This window comes from Meles meles, chromosome 8 (genome assembly GCF_922984935.1).
Source record: "Meles meles chromosome 8, mMelMel3.1 paternal haplotype, whole genome shotgun sequence".
Classification (NCBI taxonomy): domain Eukaryota; kingdom Metazoa; phylum Chordata; class Mammalia; order Carnivora; family Mustelidae; genus Meles; species Meles meles.
The window spans coordinates 53,660,558-53,680,430 of NC_060073.1; the positions used below are offsets into that span (position 1 = coordinate 53,660,558).

A 19,873-nucleotide genomic window follows, 5' to 3' on the forward strand; every position below is an offset into this window, starting at 1 on the left:
TAAAATTTGAACCCCAAAGGCATATGTGGTACAGATTTTGGTCTAAAATTCCCAAGAGAGATATTTTTTCCTTCCAAAAGAAGGAAACCCCAGTATCATGGTTAAAAAATTGATTTTGTAGTACCAGGCCAAGCAACACCTCAGTATATCCCTTTCTGCAGGTAACTACAATGTGCAGTTATATTAATCCCTGGAACGCCAGGAGGCTTAGGGACCGAGCCTTATAGAAATTTAGTATTCCGGACCTGATACCATCTCCCTAAAGATAAAAATTTTATCAGCAAGGGGTCAGAGTTTACACTTTCATGAGATTGGATTAAAAACTTTTAATGGCCAGGTTCATGTTGGGAAAGAGTCTGTCGCTAACACTGATAATTGTGATATGTGTTGAACATGTTGATACGAGAACTTAAATGTCTTCTCCTGAACTGAAGGAAAAAGCAAGAGCCCATGACATTTCTGTGTGCGCCACTCTCATGGCAAGGGAAATCTCATCATTTTTCATTTTAGAGTAAATTTCTTTATTCTGTGATGCTAGAAATTGACAGGAGGATGAAACCTCAAAAGGTTCTGAGGTTTAGAGGAGCCTCCATACCTACTTGGGGCTCATCAATCCTGGTGCGTTCCAGGCCAATCTAAGTCTTCCTGCAAGTTTTACATGAGTAGTACACAATGAACCGACAAAATATAATGACTTAAAGTCAAGAAGGCCATATTCCTAGTAAAAGTGCTCTGGAAAGTGATTGATCAAATATAATAGGAACTGCAAGATCCCTTGTTATCAAAAAAAAGATGGAGATTTTGATTTTTGTTTGGACTTTGATTGATTACCTCTTATGGTTCATACGAGTCCCCAAACCAATGGCCAAAATTTTCCAGCTTCAGGATTAAAGTATTTGTGAAAATGCCGCAGTTGAAGGTTTGCATGTCTTTCCTTTTTTGTTCTGCATTTATTTTATTTGCATGCAATGTATTTTTTAAAGATGTATTTATTTATTTGAGAGAGAGAGCACGAGCAGGAGGAGGAGCAGAGGAAGAGAGTCCCAAGCAGACTGCCCCCTCTGTTTAGAGCCCGTGGGGCTCAATCACACAACCTGGAGATCATGACCTGAGTCGAAACCGAGAGTTAGATGCTTAACTCACTGCGCCACCCAGGTGCCCCTGCACGTGATGTATTTTTACCGATTTATTTTGTACAAGGGCAAAAGTTGTCACAAGGAAGTTAAAGTCTTCTGGTTTGACATTTACTCTTTTGGGCAGATAATTTGAAAAGTTGGCAGAAAAATCTCGTGTTCCTCTGTGGGCATAGATGGGATTGGTGAGTCCACAAGTATTTCTCCCACACTGACCATATGCCAAGAACTCAGCCAAAGAAGGGAAAGACTCGCGCATAATCAGAGCCACCTCCCTATGTCACGTTGTCTACCAAGTGTAGAGGTGAAGGGGATTTAGTGTTTGGCTTCTATAAATATAAAAAAATGATAAGAAAATGTAGATTCGCAAATGCCCCTATAGACGTGGGTAACCTACATACTAAGAACTGCAAGTAATATTTGCAGATGAAACTTTAGACACCAACTACTTGGCTAACCAATATACTTTGAGGGAAGCAACATATTGATGTGGGTGTAATGGGACATGTAATATTGCTCGATCAAGATTATGCTTCTGTGGTCGACTCCCCACATTTTGCAGAGCTTTTCGCAAGAAACCACATTCAGAAACATCATATGGACATGGTTGAATGACTCAAGTCTTGGTTAATAAATAACTTTCTTTTAAATTGGCTTCTTACTGGTCTCACAGGTTTTCTATGTGGTTTTTTTCTTTAGTCTAAAAGTTCTAGGAAAAACTCTGAGTCTCAAAATGCCTCTGAATAAGAATAAGTTGTTTTTACTACTTGGAATGCTCTGTTTGGAACAAGGTAAACCTGCAATTCTCCCTCTCCCCAAAGGTAAGTTCCAAATGAACTCTGTAACTATCTTCATCAGAAGGAATAACCTTTGTTGGCAACGGGCATCTTTATTCAATGTGCCTTTGGGAAAGCAGAAGCAGATATATTTTGGGGATCTGTTTTTCATGTAATTATTTTGGACTTGTCTCCTGCAATCGGCATATGAAACTGCATAAAACGTTCATGGAGTGAACAAGTTGCCACAAATGGCATTGATCTGGAGAAAACTGGGGTTATTCACTCATTAGGACACATTACACAATCCTTTTGCCTGAGCAAATTCTGGAAATCAACATATATTTGAAAGCATTTGTAATCTTTTGGAAAATGATCTTACTGGGAAATATGCAGTATGTTTACTGTGGTGTATTATGAACAGTCTTTTTTCCCCTCAAGTAACATAAGATGAGCACAGTTCTTGGCAGGCTTCTCCGTAGTCGGAGTTGTGTCAGCCCCAAGAACCATCCTGTTTTCTGTTTTTGCTTCAATGAGTTTGAGAAATTATGAGTTTTGTGTCTAATTTATTTATGATTCCTTCAACTGAAACTGTTAGAAAATAAGCTTTTGACTCAATGTCATGCCTGCATTGGGTTCAGAATCAAAAGGCTCAGTGTCATATCCATCCTTTGCCGTCCATTAGCTGTGCATTTCTTCAATTCTTCATTTTCTCATCTGTAGTGCAGGGGCAACAGTGCTTGATTCAGAGGCAGAGAAGGAGGATTAAATGAGAAGTTATTTGTAAGAGCTTTGTGTATTTTAACATATGAATCTAAATAGCTATGCTCTCCAGGATATGTTCTCAAAAAAAAAAAAAATTGTTCATCCGTCCAACTTCTCTAAGTGTCTACTATATGCTAGGAATTATCCAAAACCTTGGAAATACAGAGATGAATAAAACATAAGGTTTTTTTTCCCCTTGTGTAGTATAGAGGCAGACAAACTACTCATTATCACAACGCTGCACGGCACAAGCTATAAAAGCGGGGGAGGAAGGAGCACTACACAGTACAGGAGAGACACTTAACACAGTCTGAGGAAATCAAGGAAGACTTCTCAGTTGAGGTGATGCCCAAGCTGAGGGATAAGGATGAGAAGGTCCATCTAGGTCAAGAAGTGGGTGATCATGAGGCAGGGGTTTCTAGGCCCTCCTTGAAGACAGGTCAAAAAGAATGATCTGCAGAAGGGACAGAAGGGGTGCCATCCTCGAATGACCAGGCAGTCCTAAACATCTTTAATCCAGCTCGTCTGCTAGTTGAGGAGTCAAAAAACACATTGAGGTTAAATAAGCAAAGGCAACTGTTTCAGAAAGAGTCCTCTCCACAAAAAGGAGAGGCCCATTGCCTGGCCAAGTACAGGCCTGGTGTGTGAATCGAGGCACGGTCTTCTTTCCACTCCATTGTTCTTGGGCAACCTGCCACTTTCTACTTCCACAGAGAATGAATATCTGACCATGTGCTGGGGTAGCATGGACCACGGCCTCAGACTCAGTCCCCTGGGTGGAGCAGAGAAGATGGACACACAGTCACAGTCCAAGGCGGAATGTGGCATCACCTGCTTCAATTAACCGAGCCGCTTCTATGCATTATGGACTGTTCTCGGTATTTTGAATTTAGATATTTCTGGGATTAAGTTCCTATCTCTGAGAAGCCCACCGTCTAGTTGGGTTGAAAGACACAGAAATAACCACAAAGGCACGTGATAAATGCCACAGAAGCACGGTGAGGAGCCCCTAAGGGGCTGGATGGGCTACATTCCTGCTGACCCAGTGGAGATCTACCTCTCAGGCTCTTAATCTTTACATCGGAAAAGTAGAAAGACTTCGTGATACGCCTGTTCTCAGTCACAAAAGCCTAACAATCCCACGTTCTACAAATCACAGCAAATCCCATAGTTAACACAAAGCCGTGTTGTAATCTTTCCACATGCGCCACATCCAGCAGGGTTTTTTTTTTGCTCAGTAAAGTTTCCTGTATCCCTCAGTTCTAGGAGCTACCTAATCACTAAATTTTTGTCTTCTCTCATTCCCAGCTCCCACTTGTGGGCGGAGTTTGGTGAAGGCACAGCCTTGGAATTACCTTAGCATTTTCAGTCGCATTGTTGGGGGAAGCCAAGTAGAAAAGGGTTCCTATCCCTGGCAGGTGAGTCTTAAGGAACATTCTCTGGTGGGTAGACTATGAGCTTTCTTGGGAATGGATGTCCCAGAAACACGTTACTCATTAGTATACTCCTTTCTGCCTAACTCATCAGCAGAGATCTCATGAGTGTGCCAGGATCCAAGTCCCTCACGATGTCCATCTGTTGAGTTCCAGAAAACGTATACTCGGGATAAATACATGCACTATTGACTTGCCACCCAAACTGGAAATGCCACCCCAAACTTTCAGCCCCTAAGACAAAAATCCCACTTCAATAAACTAAAAAACTCTTAAATTTACAGTTAAAAAAACCCAATTCTCTGATTCAACAAATATAATAACCTCGTTATAGTTAAAGATGACCAGGAAAGTCAAAGGTGTCATATCCATACATCTACTTTCTATTTGGAGATTTATACCTGTACCATAGGACCTCTTAGGCAATTGTGAAGAATACTGCCTCCTTAGAAGCTGATATCCTAAGAATTTTCTCTCAATCTAACCTCCTGGTCTTCACATGTCATCAGAATGCCTTTGTGCATCTGTCCCTAGCCTCTGGTGGTCCCATTTACTGTCTTCGAAATTCTCCCAACTTTCTTTCTCCTGAGAGCCATGTTGTTTTCTTGACTCTTAATTTTGTGAGTAATAGCTCCTTACTTTTACTTTAAGTCAGTCACATTAATTTTTCGTCGGTGGATATTTAGTAATGGTTGGTTGACTGAATTTATGTTCAGTAGTTTGACTCAGTGGTTGAGTCATTGCCATTTGATTGACTGATGAATTAATAACTTGGTTGAAGAGTTAATTGATCAGTTGCTTATTTGGTCAACTGGTTGACTAATCAATTTAGACGTTCATATTCAAGTCGGAGTCAGTAATTTTACTCACTTTTACTTACTTTTTCTCTTTATTAAAATTTTTTCAGTTGTTCATTGAATAATTTTTGGTCAAAAAGTGACAATTCTAATAAATGTCTTCTTTTCTAATTCTGACAATGGAATCGAAAGCATTTACTTGTGCCTTGAAAGCATTTTAGAGTCAAATATAATGAACAGGATAAACCAGAGATAGAAAGTAATTGGTAGGGGCACCTGGGTAGCTAGGTTGGTTGGGCGGCTGCCTTTGGCTCAGGCTGTGATCCCGGGGCCCTGGGATTGAGGCTCATGTGGGCTCCCTGCTCAGTGGAGCGTCTGCTTCCCCCTCTCCCTCTGCCTGACACGCCCCCTGCTGTTCTTTCTCTCTCTCTCTCTCTCTCTCTCTGTCAAATAAATAAATAAAATCTTAAAAAAAAAAAGTAAAAAAGAAAGTAATTGGTAGAAGCAGATTAAAAATAGGCTTGAAGCAGTGATAGGGGTTAAATAGTTAAGAGCCTGAGAAAATTATAGGTACTGACTATTTCCCTAAGAGGCTTCGAGGAATTGGAGCATGTGTGGAAAGATTTCCTCAGACTTCTGCTATTTTTCTCCCAAACCTGTTTTTCTGGACTCTGCTATATCTTATACTTCCCTTTCTTTCTATTCATTCACAGACATTGTTTATATTGCTAGTATAACAGTCTGGGTCAATAGTTTTATGAAAATAAATAAATACCAACAGTTTTTACTATCAACTCTATTAAACCCTATAGCCAACCATCTCAAATTAACCACCTCTCCTACAGACCGAGGTTGGGAATGTTCTGGTTCCAACACTGCTCTTCCTTCTGAGTGTCATGGGATGGGTTTTACTCCTTCACAGTCCACAATTTCTAATATTTGTAAGACATCTGGGTCTATTTTCCAGAATATGTTCAGTCTCCAGGTTTGGGGGGGTCGTCCCAAGGCATTTACTTGCTCCCACTTAGGCTCTTTGCAATTCAGGTGTCCCTGAAACGAAGGCAGAAGCACATCTGTGGTGGGACCATCATCTCTGCACAGTGGGTGATCACGGCTGCTCACTGCGTTGCAAACAGGTAAGGAAGTCCTAGCTCGTGGATGAACACCATACTACCCTCCTTCTCCTTTCCAGTCAACAGCAATAACTCTATTAAAACAGGATGTGTGTGTGATGTATACTTTAGCACAGGAACATAACAGAAATGCATAACACAAACGGGGCTCAGTGACATGACCAAAGGATTCTCAACTCAGTAGAAAACATACTTTGTTTGCAGGAGTAGAATACTTTGTTTACTTAAATATGACTGGAAGTAATTAAAGAATAATATCTAAGTGAAAACAAGTGTGACAAAGATACACTTGTGAAAATTTTCTCTTAAATTTCAGTGAAAAAAAATCTGTTTCATTACACATATTTAAAAAATTGATAAAAGAACTCCTGAAACCAATATTATACTCTATGTTAGCTAACTAGAATTTAAATAAAAATTTGGAGAAAAAAAATGATAAAAGAAAACACAGGAAGGGGCGCTTGGGTGGCTCAGTGGGTTAAAGCCTCTGCCTTCGGCTTGGGTCATGATCCCAGGGTCCTGGGATCAAGCCCCACATCGGGCTCTCTGCTCAGCGGGGAGCCTGCTTCCCCCTCTCTCTGTCTCTCTACCTGCTTGTGATCTCTCTCTCTGTCAAATAAATAAATAAAATATTTTTTTTTAAAAAAAGGAAAGAAAACACAGGGAGGCCAGTAAAATGAGAACTAGGCTCCCATGTCTGCTTTCCTACTGGTCCTGCCTCGCTGAGCTTCAGTCTAACAACTTCCATCCTTTATCCAATTTCCTGTGTACTCTAAACATTCTACTGTTAGTGTTCTTGGTAGTCACTAGGCTGCAATCAAGATCATGTCCCATATTTGCCCTCTTTCATCTCAAGTCTGCAAACATTCCCTGGGTATTTACTTGGTGCTAGACACTTTGGTGGGTAACAAAGATACAAAGATAAGAAGCCATTCCTGCCCCCTGCAGAGAGTTAACAGTCCATAGAAGAGTCAGCTGATAATTTCACTGCAGTGTGCCAAGGGATCAGGCTAAGGAGATGCTGTGTATTAGGTTAAGTATCCAATGTAGCCAAGAGCCAGGGAAATATACCAACAGAAAATGATGCCCTTTCCAGTTCTGTATAAAATCATCACTTTGGGGAATGAAGGGTCCCCAAAGAGAGTAAACCTGAAGTTCTTAATTCACCTCAATGCATCCTACCAAGTTCCTTTCAGATAACTTTGCTACAGGATGAAGGGAAATAGAATGGTCTTTCCCATCTCACACCACATCTCTAAATTACAAAGTTATAGGAGGTAAGGAGAAGATCCCTACCTCTCCTTGTTTTAATCAGTCCCAAGCCTTGAGCGTGCACGATCTCTGACATCTCAGAGTTATGAGGCCATTATGTTTTTCATAATATACACTAAGTATCAGGTCTCTGACACTAAAGTAGCCTACTTAGGAGGGATCACAAATCTTTCTCAGAGACTCACTGATACTGAGACCTGGCCAACCACCTAGGGTAGCTGAATAAAATCCATTATAGCTGAGTAACCCCTGAGTTACAATACATGTGCATTTTTAGCCGTTTTATGGATAACACTGCAAAGTAATTGATTTATCATATTTTTGGTTCCATTTGAGGCCAATCTTGATTAGCCCTCCCCCACTTAAATTGGGAACCTTCACATTTTTATTAGTAGTGATGGAATCATTCTCACTTTCTCTATTCAGCATCCTCACATCCACATTATCCATCCATGTCATTTTAAAGAAGCCAGATTGTCAACCATTACAAGAGTTCTCAGAGGCTAAATGATATTTATTCATTTTACTGCTTCCTATTCATAGAAATAGTGCAACAACTTTGAATGTCACTGCTGGAGAATATGACTTGAGCCATATAGAGCCAGGGGAGCAAACCCTCACCATCGAAACCATCATCATACACCCCTATTTCTCCATCAAGAAGCCAATGGACTATGATATTGCTCTTTTGAAGATGGACGGTGCCTTCCATTTCGGTAAACATTTGAGGCTCACTGTGTATCATCTATCCCGTGTTCCCTATAACTTCTGCTCCATAGCATATTCCCTACAACGTATGTTCTGTAACGTTATATCCAATAGTTCTGGGTCATGCACCTCAAGACAGGGATTTGGGGTGGAGTGGCCCCTATGTGAAATCCTTTTTTTTTTTTTTAATTTTTAAAAGATTTTATTTATTTATTTGGCAGACAGAGATCACAAGTAGGCAGAGAGGCAAGCAGAAAGAGAGGGGGAACCAGGCTCCCAGCTGGACAGAGAGCCCGACCCGGGGCTTGATCCCAGGACCCTGAGATCATGACCTGAGACAAAGGCAGAGGCTTAACCCACTGAGCCACCCAGGCACCCCTGTGAAATCCTTTTTGTTTGTGGCCTCAGATATAGGATTATGTGGAGTCAGGAGAGAGCCTGTCTTTGTCTGATAAGTGACCCCTGGAGGTGTAAGGCCCAGATAACACAACTCTCACGAGATCTTTGGGGAACCACCTAGATGTCAATTGGCAAGTGGCTTAGATGCCCTGTGCTTCGTGGATGTGACAAGCCCTGCCTGCTCTTTCTCTTCAGGCCAGTTTGTGGGGCCTATGTGTCTTCCAGAGCCGAAGGAGCGATTTGAGGCTGGATTTATTTGTACAACTGCAGGCTGGGGCCGCTCGGCTGAAGGTAAACACTTCTATGTCACTTCTCTTAATCAGATGTTAGAACTTTCTGGTGGGTAATCAGAAAATACAGTTTTCATCTACTTTCTAAAAAACAATTGTGTAAACATTTTAAAAGAGAGTATCCACTGTCCTTAGAATTTCAGGTCTTTTCAAAAGATACAAACCTGCATGGGGCGTCTTCAACTCAGGAAGGGCGAGGGTGCCTTGCTGGTCCTCTCACCTCTGTGTTTTCTAGATGGCGTTCTCTCGCAAGTCTTACAGGAAGTCAAACTGCCTATTTTGACCCAGGACGAGTGTATGGCAGCTCTGTTAACCCTAAAGAAACCTGTCAGTGGGCGGACCTTTCTCTGCACAGGTTTCCCAGATGGCGGGGGAGATGCCTGTCAGGTAGGTAGGAGTGGAAATGTCCCAGGAAGGGCTTCCCTCAGCTTTGTCAGGGGACAGGCTAAAAGAAGGCTGTAAGTAAGACTGGACTCTAGAAAGAAGGGTCAGGAGCGACAAGGGAAGTCAAGTCAAAATAAGGAACAGTTTATACAACCTGTTTTTACCAGGGAATGTGGACTCAGAGGAGGTCTTCTATTTTTTCCAAAAGACCAGATAATAAGAGATAATGCCAACAGTGAGCTTAGGGTTCTCTACCCCTGAAGGCTGGCTGGCTTTTTCCCTTTTAGAGGTTTCTAATTTGTGGATAATGGGGACTTTCCTTTCCTTCCATTCCTCTTGCTGAGCAAGTCCTGAGATCAGTTTTACCACTGGGCAAGTCTTTTCTCAGTCTGTAGGATGAGACAGGAGTAGGAATAAAGTCTGATGTTTGATGAAACAAACATCCCCCGAGGATGGGGAAGAAAGAGGGGGAACTGGTGGGCTCCAGGGATATTTGAAGATTTAATGTGAATTGTGCTTGGCTATTCTCCTGGGTCTCTGAGTCCTAATCATTAGAAGTGAAGAGGTGTCATCGATTCTCATCTAGCATCTTTGTGGGGGAAAGAGTGAGTGCAGACCAGACAGTGATGGTAAGAGAGGCTTTTCCCCCTTCCAGGGAGATTCAGGAGGTTCCCTCATGTGCCGGAACAAGGAGGGGACTTGGACTCTGGCCGGTGTGACTTCCTGGGGTTTGGGCTGTGGCCGTGGCTGGAGAAACAACATGCGGAAAGATGACCAAGGATCCCCTGGGATCTTCACAGATCTTAGAAAAGTGCTTCCCTGGATCCATAAACACATACGAACAGGTAATAACACCAGTACAGGAGGTCGGAAAGCCAGGGCCGGTGAGAAGGTCAGCAGACCAGGCAAGTCAGGACCACTGAGCAGACAGGCCCTGCTTCTGCGTTTAGTGTGGCATGTAAGAACCATGACGTTTGCAAGATTTAAAACGGGTAGAATATGGTGCACAGTGTAGCAGACACTTATTCAAAGAAACACGAATCCCTCCATCCCAGACTTAGTCAAATTTGCCTTTAGTTGAAACTATCCGTTGGTGATGTGTTTTCCATCACTTCTCAACCGTGCTAGCAAGATTTAGCAAGTTATGAACCAGTGGAAATTCTGTCGTCCCAGAGGACAATGGAGACATTTTGGGTTGTCACCGTGGGGGGAGGGGTGCCACTGGCATCTGGTGGGTAGGAGCTAGGGCTGTTGCTAAGCGTCCACAACGCACAGGATGGCATTCATGACAGAGAACGATCCAACTCAAAATGTGAGTAATGCCATGACTGAGAAGGCCTGGTACAGATCTGCGTTCCATGGGTCTGAAAAGGTCAGGGTCTGTCTACACCCTTCTACTAGACTGACCAGGGAGTTAACCAAACTTCCTTTCTGCCTCCAAAGCCAACTTCATTGTTTTCTAACTGGTAGCTTTCAGCATCAATAGGGCTTCTATTCTGTCCCAAAGGGGTTAATGCAAATTCATTCAGGAAGAACTCGGGTCTGTATTCAAGGATATGGTCCTGTGGTGGGCTTCCAAGCCCTCCAGTTGTAGGTCCACCAGCAACTCTCTCGTGGTTGTGGGTCACTTATTTCCATCTCCTGCCTCCCTTCTCATGAACAAGGAGAGAAGCAGACCAGAGAACCTCTTACTCTGTATAACCTCCAAGCTAATCATGGCCTGTTTTTTAATCAGCCCACTTAATAAACAGATCAAAATTTCATTAAAACACCAAGACCACTGTCCTGCTTTCTCAATTCACCCCTTCTGTTTTTTCCGCAGACTAGATTTTTTTCAGTTGCATATTGACTTAAAAATGCCTGTACTTTGGAGCCAGGCATTTTTTTTTTTTTTTTTTTTTGGATCACTTCTTGAAATGCTGTGCAGGATACCACACACAGACCCTGACCAGCATCTCTCTTTTTCTTCCATAGGGAAGCGGAGAAAGAGTTCCAGAGGTGGGTATTGCTCACAACCTGCTCCCCGAGGAGCAGGAGGTAATATCTAGTATTTCTGAATATAGGCTCCCTTTATAACCAAAAGTCTTTGCTAGAGCTCTCTCTGCTCACTGGGTATAAAGCTACCCACACAGGGCACCCACAGCCATTCCCTGCCAGTCGGGGCAGTCCTTCGCCCAGAAGGAGCCTTGGTTCCCTTCCATTTCACTTCTTGAGAGCTGCATTTCAACTCGGCAAACGTTTGCCAAGTCCTAGCTTTGCGTCAGGGACTCTGGGGCAGGGAAGTGAGGTGGTGCAGATGTGCCCAGTGAGCCACACGCGTTACCCGGAAAGTGTCCGCATGGATACAGGGGAGTCTCTCCCAGGGTTACGTGGCAAGTCTGCAATGAATCTGCTCTGTAACTTTGGGAAAGCTTCTTCCTACCTCTGGACCTCAGTTTCCTCATCCATCAAGAGAAGACTCTGGACCAGAGTGTCTCTAAGGCAGCTTTAGCTCAAATCTTCAGTGGTTCTGTAAGTCTGTGGAACCACCTACAAAGAACCACAGAGGGGGGAAGTACCCTGAGAACTAGAGGAGTAAGTGGCTGGGGATAAAAGCCAGAGGTGGCTTTGGAGCACAGATACCTTTTACGCTAAATCATACACATGCAAACAAAACAAAACAAAACACCCCACAAAGAACAAGTAGAATATTGTTAGGTGGAAACAGGATACACATAAAGACAAACATTGCAGCTCAAGGAATCATCTTTGTGGAAAGACGATACTAAAGGATGAAGATCTGCAAATGCAGGGGGGGAAAGACACCAGTGCCTCAGTCAGAGCAGCTGAAGTGGGTGTGTGTGATGGGGTTCGATGAGGGAGACTCGAAAATAAATTGAGACCAAGTGGTGGAAACTCCGGATGCCTGTCAAAAAAGTTTGACGGCAATTTACTCAGCGATAGGAAGCTGATGAATGAGAGAACTGGATCAGGGCAGTATTCTGGTGGTATGAGAACAGCGGGTAGGGGGAGGATGGCAGGGCCTTCTGAGGTCACACATGGGTGCCAGAAACCTGGGGAAAGGGCCAGAGGATCAAAGGATGGGAATAGAAACAAGAGGAAGTGGAACCTGGTAGTCACTTCATTGAAGGGTGATAAGGGACAGGGAGGAACCAAGGATGGTACCAAAGTTTCGAGCATGAGGGATAAAGCAAAGGGCGTGTGAAAGTAATCTATTCAGGGGCACCTGGGTGGCTCAGTGGGTTAAAGCCTCTGCCTTCGGCTCAGGTCATGATCCCAGGGTCCTGGGATCAAGCTCTACATCGGGTTCTCTGCTCAGCAGGAAACCTGCTTCCTCCTCTCTCTCTCCCTGACTCTCTGCCTACTTGTGATCTCTGTCTGTCAAATAAATAAATAAAATCTTAAAAAAAAAAAGAGGTAATCTAATCAGGAGGCGCTTGGGCGGTGCAGCTGGTTGAGCATCAACTCTTGATTTCAGATCAGGAGGTGATCTCAGAGTTGGAATCCACTTGAGTTTCTCCCTCTCTCCCTCTGCCCCTCCCCCTGCTCACACACACTCTTCTAAAATAATAAAAAAAATCTCTCTCTCTCTTTTTTTTTAAGTAATCTAATCAGAAGAGGAAGCAGTTTTGCAGACCACTTGTAGCAAGTTAAGGGGATATCTAGGAGATGGTTGAAAAACCACGTCTGAAGCTCAGGAGAGTAGAATAATGGTTGAAACTCAGGGTAGGAATGAGACCCATCAGAGGGCTGGTGTAGAGAGAGATGAAAGCAAAGGAAAGAACCTGGGAAATGAAATACGTGTATGTATAGAATCGAGTTATGATGCCAGAGAAAGAATAGTGAAGGAGAAGAAATCATCGCATCTGAAGGTTAAGCAAGATCTGAAAAGACCAGAAGGAATAAGGCATGGCAGAAGCCACAGCAGGGAAAGGTTTCACAAAAGAGGAAGCATCTGTATGGAAGAACCAGGCAGGGCCAGTGTCTGCACGGGTTCTGGAAGGCTAGCCCCCACTGTCACCCTGCTTCTCACGGCTCTCTCTCCCAGCCCCATGCAGCGAGCAGGGTCCTGTGCTCCGTGAGTCTGAGGGCGAGCTGCACTTCCCGGAAAGCCCCTTCCTGTATTATGAGAGTCAGCAGTAAGTAGCCCCCTGCCTTCCCTCCCCCAACCGCCGCCTCCAGTCTGACTGTGCCCTTTAATTGGACCGTGACAGCCACCTTGTGTCTAGAAATGACACTCTTCACGCATCTGCCTGCAGACGGTGTGTCTGGACCCTGCTGGCCCCAGAGAAAATGCACGTGCTGCTCAGTGTTTCTCACTTGGATGCAGAGCCTTGTCACCACAGTTACCTCTCCATCTCTTCCACAGACGACAGACTTATCGGTGAGCAGATTTTCGCGTTGTCAAATGGACGCTTGTGCTGGGAGGGCTTCATGGGGCCGGCATGTCGTACGCCTGGCCCCGAGGCATTTCTAAACACTGCGCTGCCCGTCTCCAAGTCTAAGACTCGGGATGGACAATGGAAAGGAACTGAAGCTGAGCCATTTAGTTGCCTGCAACTGCTTTCTGTGGAACTGGCCTGGAGCCTCTCAGGGGTAAAATACAGACACATCACAGGGAGAATGTTGCTTTCCTAGGCATGCAAATGACCCGGACTGCATCGTCCAGCTAAGAAGGAAAGCACCAATGGGAAATCATGCATGGGGCACATGTCACTAATGCAAGAAACGGAGATGGAGGAGTTTTCTGTGGTTCCTGATGGGAGAGGATTTTGCCCCCCAGGAGATACTTGGCAATGTCTCAGAGCGTTTCTGGTCATCATGACTAGATGGAGTATTACTGGCATCTGGCAAGCAGAGACCAGGGGAGCTGTGAAACCTCCCATAATGCACAACACAATCTGAACACCAAGAATGTTCTGGTTCAAGGATGTCAGTGGTACCAAGGTTGAGAAACCCTGGCTTAGACAATCCAGTCCTACCAGACAAGTCTAGGTCTCCTTGAGTCCCCTAACGGGTAGTGTTTCCTTGACTCTGAACCAAGACTCTCGCTTCTTGTGTTGCAGGGAAGTTCTGTGGGAAGAGCCTCGCTTCATCCGTTCTTGTCGGCTCCAACTCCCTACGGCTGAATTTCATCTCTGATGCCACAGATCAGGCAGCTGGGTTTAATCTCACCTATAAAGCTCTGAAACCAAACTACCTGCCTGGTAAGACCACTTACTTTTATCCCACACTATCCAGGCCATCTAGAGAGGTCTGAGGCCCTGTAGGAACTAGGAGCAGGGACCCCGAGGCCGGGAAGAGCTCCTTCCACAGTCCTGCTAACTCGTGCTTGTCGCACATCAGCTGGGAGGGCTGAATGAGTCCTGGAAGTCAGCACACAGACATCTTCCTTCATGCCGGCTCCGCCTGAGAGGGTCAGCGGCTGTGTCATTTTGTGGGAGACAGGAGGGAGCATGGAGAGAATTCCTCTTTGCTTGAGTCATGCCGTCGTTGGGACGTTTCCCCTTGTGTTTCAGATTCAGGCTGCAGTTCCTTTACTGTCCTTTTTGAAGAAGGCCTCATACAGAGTCTCCACTATCCTGAAAACTATAGTGACATGGCCAGCTGTAACTGGGTTTTTCAAGCCCCCAAACGCTACCTAATTAAGGTACTGACTCTGGTTACCCTTGACTTTGCTCTGGTATGCCCATACAAATCATGAGGGAAGAGGTTTGTTGTGTTTATGCATGTTTTTGTGGGTTGCGTGTGTGTTTTTAAATCGGGTTTTTTCACTGCTATATCCCTGGTCCCTGCCATACAAGGCTCTCTATTATAGGCAGTGAATACAGACCAGCCCATTCTCCCTGTAACTACCCACATTTACCACTAGATGGCAACAGCGTGCTTTACTTTCCGTTGGGGGGCGGCTTTCATCTGTACCCGGTAACAGGTTTAATCAGTTTCTAGTCCCTTCTAGAAACAAGCATTTCTTGTTTATTCAGTAAACTGCTAACAAAACGCTTTGTAAGTAATGGCTAACAAAAGTCAATGCCAATAAAGCCTCAAACATCAAGCTTTCCATGCATAGGGAACAGAGCAAGCAGGGAGGAGCCAGTGTAGACGAGGTTGAGGGACGGGCAGGTGTCAGAGGGTCCGTAGAAGAGGGGCTATAGAAGGTGAGGCTGAGCTCCAAGAACAGAGAGTTTTCAATGTCAGGAGGCAGAGTTTACTCCGCATTTGTTTAGTAGCGTTTGTGGCCACTTGTTTGTTCATTAAGCCCGGACGGGCCATCGGCAGAGACGCCACCTGGTGGTTGAAGGTAAGATTGCAATCAGGATGAGGCTAGATATAGACATTGATTGAGAATTCTTTCTCTTAAAATGATTATTGAAAGCATGAGAGGATATGAAGGAGAGAAAAGGTAGAAAATAAAGGGGGAGGAGCAAGGATGTACAAGACATCCAGTTTCTCTTATATTTAAAAGGCAAACAGAAGCCGGATGCTCAGGAGCAGGTGTGGAGTTGGGACAGTCCAGAGAATAGAGGCTTTCATTTATAACACAAGACAAGCAAACATGCAGAGGTGTGGCCCACAGTTTGGATTTCCCACAGAAAGTGAGTTTAAGGAGGAGGACTCAGCATTTGAACATTTACTGAGCAGCAGCTCATCCCCCAGCAAAAGGGTAAAATACTTGGGTTGACAGTTGAGCAATAGAGGGCAGAAAGGAAGCACCTGGAACTGCCAGTCTGATGTTCGGAGCAGGAACAAGATCTCGCAGGTTTTACTGATGAGTAGGAGAAGACACAGAGGAGAGAAACGTGTAGATCTCCTCTTTCTCAAAGCTTCTGGAACCCAAACAGTCAAAACAGAAAATTTCAGGAGGAAATAGTGACTATATATAGCAGAATTAAGGGAAGCCTTGTGATGAGTGATGGAGCAAAGAAGCTGAACTATGAGTGGATTTCTGGAAGGAGGAAGAAGACAAAATTTCATTGAAAATCTGAACGTGTCAGAGCTAGAAGGGATTCAAGACCACCCATTCGATCCGTGTGTACTGATCAGTGAAGTGATGCTGTCACCCCTGCAGTGACAGCATCATCCTGCAGGACCCCTCCAAGAGGAACTGGTAAATTAGGACTACAAGTAATAACTATGTACATATCATTTGACTCAAGAGAAAGGGCCTATTTCCAGAAAGTATCGCAGTAAGGGTTTCAAAATGCTTGAATGAACCCTGTTTCTGACCCTTTCCTTCCCCTTTGCCCGCATTCACCACTAGTGACCGTTTATCTCCACGTTGTCCCCTCCACACAGCCCTCTGTGTCTCTTGCCAAGTGTTCAAGCTCCATTGAATCCCCAGCATCTGTGTGCTTAAAATCCAAATTCCTACCTCATCAGCCCTCTCTCCACTGCTCATCCCTTCAAAGTCAATTGAAGGCCCCAGATGCTAGCAAATTGCTCAGATTATTCTTTATTGTTTGTTTGCTCCTTGTAGGAGGGTGCTAGAAAGCTCAAATATTTACGCTTTTCCCCACCCTATATATATATATATATATTTTTTTTTTTTTTTTAGATAGAGTATACAAGAGGGGGTAGGATCAGAGGGAGAAGCAGATTCCTTACTGAGCAGGGATCCTGATGTGGGACTTAATCCCAGGACTCCTGGATTATGACCTGAGCCAAAGGCAGCTGCTCAACCAACTGAGCCATCCAGATGTCCTTTTCCCCCACCCTTGTGTCGGCCTGGCCTGTATTTGGTAGCTGAGATGTGCCTGAAGTGGAGCAGTCTGTAGTATAGCCTATTTTCCTAAGTAATTTAACCTATTCATGAACACCCCATTCCTGCCCCAAAGCAAGTTGAGCAATCCAAATTTCTCTGCTTACTCAAAATCAGGTCATTCGCTCATATAATTTGCTCTGGATGTAACACAGAGTCTTGTCAGCTTTCCTTTCAGAGTCTGGAAGTAGAGGAAAGCGGGGACTGCACTTCTGACTACGTGACCGTGCACAGGGATGTGGAAGGGCAGGAAGAAATAGGTGTGTGCCCCTGGAGCCAAGGCTCCCCCGGTTTGCATTTTGGACCCAGTTTCTTTGGACAAATCCTTTTTGGGAATAAAAAGGATGTGGCTTCAGCTTCCTTCATTGCCCTGTGCCCCCTCCCCTTTCTCCCAGGTCAGGGGCCAGAAGAACGGGAGGGAGGACCAGAGAGCCATCTAGGGGTCAGGAGGGGCAAGTGCCACTGAAATAAGCCCAGTGGCTCAAACCAGCCACTCCGTGGTTCCCTCCGTGGCACTCCCAGAGGGAGTGTGTGGGAGACAAACAGAACTGAGACATTGCTGGACTTGAATACCTATTAAAAAGAAGAAAACTGCCCTTCTATTTTGAAAATGAATTGGGACACCCACCAAAAACGTTATTTCTCAACAATTACCTAAAGGACAACCTTTTTTCTCTCCTATGCCATGTCTGTCCGCTGGGCCCTTGACCGCACCTTGCCTGGTCTGGGCTTTTCCAGCTCGGTTGTGCGGCTTTGTTGTCCCTGACCCCATGCTGAGCTCCTCTGGGGTAATGCTCATCAGCTTCCAGTCAGATGAAAATGTGACCTTCAGAGGCTTTCAGGCTATGGTGTCTTTCGTCCCTGAAACAGGTAAGAAGAAACATCAAGTGCTTGGGTTCCAGTTCCCATCCTCATGTGGTAGGAAAGGGCAGCCTATGCGGCCAGGAGTAGATATAGCAGGTTCTCGGTATTTGCAGGAGCTCGGCTCTATAAAGTCACCAGGAACCCCAAATTAGTACTACTGAACCACAGCTCCGAGGGGAAGTATGAGGTTAAGTTCCTGGGAGCCTCTGGTTTTGTGGGTGTTTCTGTTTGAAGTCACCTTCTTCAATATGTCTCCTTGATTGAGTCACATTGAACTCACAGCCAGAACCCCTATGGCTCGGCCCGAACAAAGCTGGTCTATCCCGCATATTTTCTCCACAAAGAACACCATGGCCTCCTTGCACTCACGAACACCAGATGGCATCTCTGCCCTGTGTTACATTTAGGGCCATTTCAAACCACAAAATCACCAACAAAAAGCACAGAAATGCAAAAACAAACAAACAAACAAAAAAACCCACATGGCACTCAAAAGACCATGGAAAGGACACTTGCTTATAGAATAAGAGCCAAACCAAGAAGGCAGAGCATGGCTTCGTTTGACCTCACCTGGGGACATGTGCTTCAGGAGACTCAAATTTTTCACTGCTCGGCAGACGTCATTGAATGATCATGAAAACACCAGTCCTTCTGAGTTAGAATGTTGTGCAGTGGGTGAGTTAGTAAACGTTATGCAGTGGGTGAATTTGCAAATGTGGAATCCACGAAGAACGAGGACCAACACTATGTCTGAATCATGGCCCGTCATTAGATGTGTGATCTGAGAGTCATCTAAGACTCATTTTCTTCGCCTTACCCTGGGAGAAGAATACATGCCTTGTTAGAATACAGGGAGGATTAATCAGATCAGGTGTTCATGGCCACGAACAAGTGACACATGACAGAGGCCTGGAAATATGAAATGTCTTCACCAACCCCCAGTCCCTAGGCACACGGGTGACACAACTCCCTTCCCTGTCCTCACATCCATGAGCATTCTGCCCAAATCCTACGAAGCCAGGTGTCTGTCCCTCGAGTTGTTCATTTTTGTTAGACAAGCAGCTGCTTCTGGCAAACCTGGGTTATAGTTAAAACACTCCACTTTTCAGTGAAAATATCCATAGTCCAGCTGACTGAGATGCCCTAGAACCCTATCAATGATAATTTTCTGGTAAGTCCCAAACACTGGCCCTGTGTGCATGATCTGAGCAACTGTGTGTTCTTACACTCAGATTTAAACATCTCCAGCTCAGAGGACGAGTCGATGTTTTTGGAGACATGGAATGTACTACCTGAAGACCGCAGTGCTTCTGGTAAGCTGTTTTGGGGAATGTGACTGAGAAATACCCACAGAGCCTATCAGCCAGGGTTCAACCAGAGAATCCCAAAAAGATATGTTGGAATCCTACCCCAGTACGTGACTTTATTTGGAGCAAAAGTCTTTACTGAGGTAATCAAGTTAAAATGGAGTCCTTAGTGTGGGCCTTAACCCAATACGACTGGTGTCCTTATAAAAGGGGAAACTTGGATGTGGAGAGAGACACACACAGAGAGACAACGTCAAATGAATAGGAAGGTGGAGACTGGGCGACACATCGTCTACAAGACAAGGAACACCGGTGGTCACCAGCAAACCACCGGAAGCTGGGGGAGAGACACCATCACCAGCCTCAGAAGGAACCAATCCTGACAACACTTTGATCTCAGACCAACAGCCTTCAGAACATGACCCAATAAATGTCTGTTCTTCTAAACCATCTGGTGTGTGATACTTTGTTACAGCAGGGCTAGCAAGCCAATGCACCAGAAACTGACTAATATGGCTGAATGGGGGGTGACCAAGTCAGAAAGCAAAGGTCATAGGACACTGGAACTCTACAGGCATGGGCTGAAGGTACTATCCCCCGGGGCAGACTTGCTTTCTCTTCTTCCAATGAAGCGTCAGCTCTCTCTCTCTCTCTCTTTTTTTTTTAAGATTTTATTTATTTATTTGACAGAGAGACACAGCGAGAGAGGAAACACAAGCAGGGGTAATGGGAGGAGGAGAAGCAGGCTTCCTGCTGAGCAGGGAGACTGATGAGGGACGCGATCCCAAGACGCTGGGATCACGACCTGAGCCTAAGGCAGACACTTAATGATTGAGCCACCCAGGCACCCCTC

The 19,873-nt window shown here is 44.8% G+C and overlaps 1 protein-coding gene across 1 annotated transcript; it reads left to right on the forward strand.

Annotated features, from left to right (window-relative positions):
- Positions 1 to 1,866: 1,866 nt before the first annotated feature.
- OVCH2 (ovochymase 2) lies at positions 1,867 to 19,437 on the forward strand. Its single transcript, XM_046016333.1, has 16 exons — positions 1,867 to 1,954; positions 3,983 to 4,092; positions 5,949 to 6,040; positions 7,853 to 8,025; positions 8,612 to 8,707; positions 8,942 to 9,093; positions 9,746 to 9,935; positions 11,065 to 11,088; positions 13,139 to 13,229; positions 13,350 to 13,474; positions 14,157 to 14,297; positions 14,610 to 14,740; positions 17,016 to 17,109; positions 17,588 to 17,719; positions 18,946 to 19,026; positions 19,231 to 19,437. The coding sequence occupies exons 1-16, from the start codon at positions 1,867 to 1,869 to the stop codon at positions 19,401 to 19,403; spliced, it is 1,893 nt and encodes a 630-aa protein (XP_045872289.1). The 3' UTR covers positions 19,404 to 19,437.
- Positions 19,438 to 19,873: the final 436 nt, after the last annotated feature.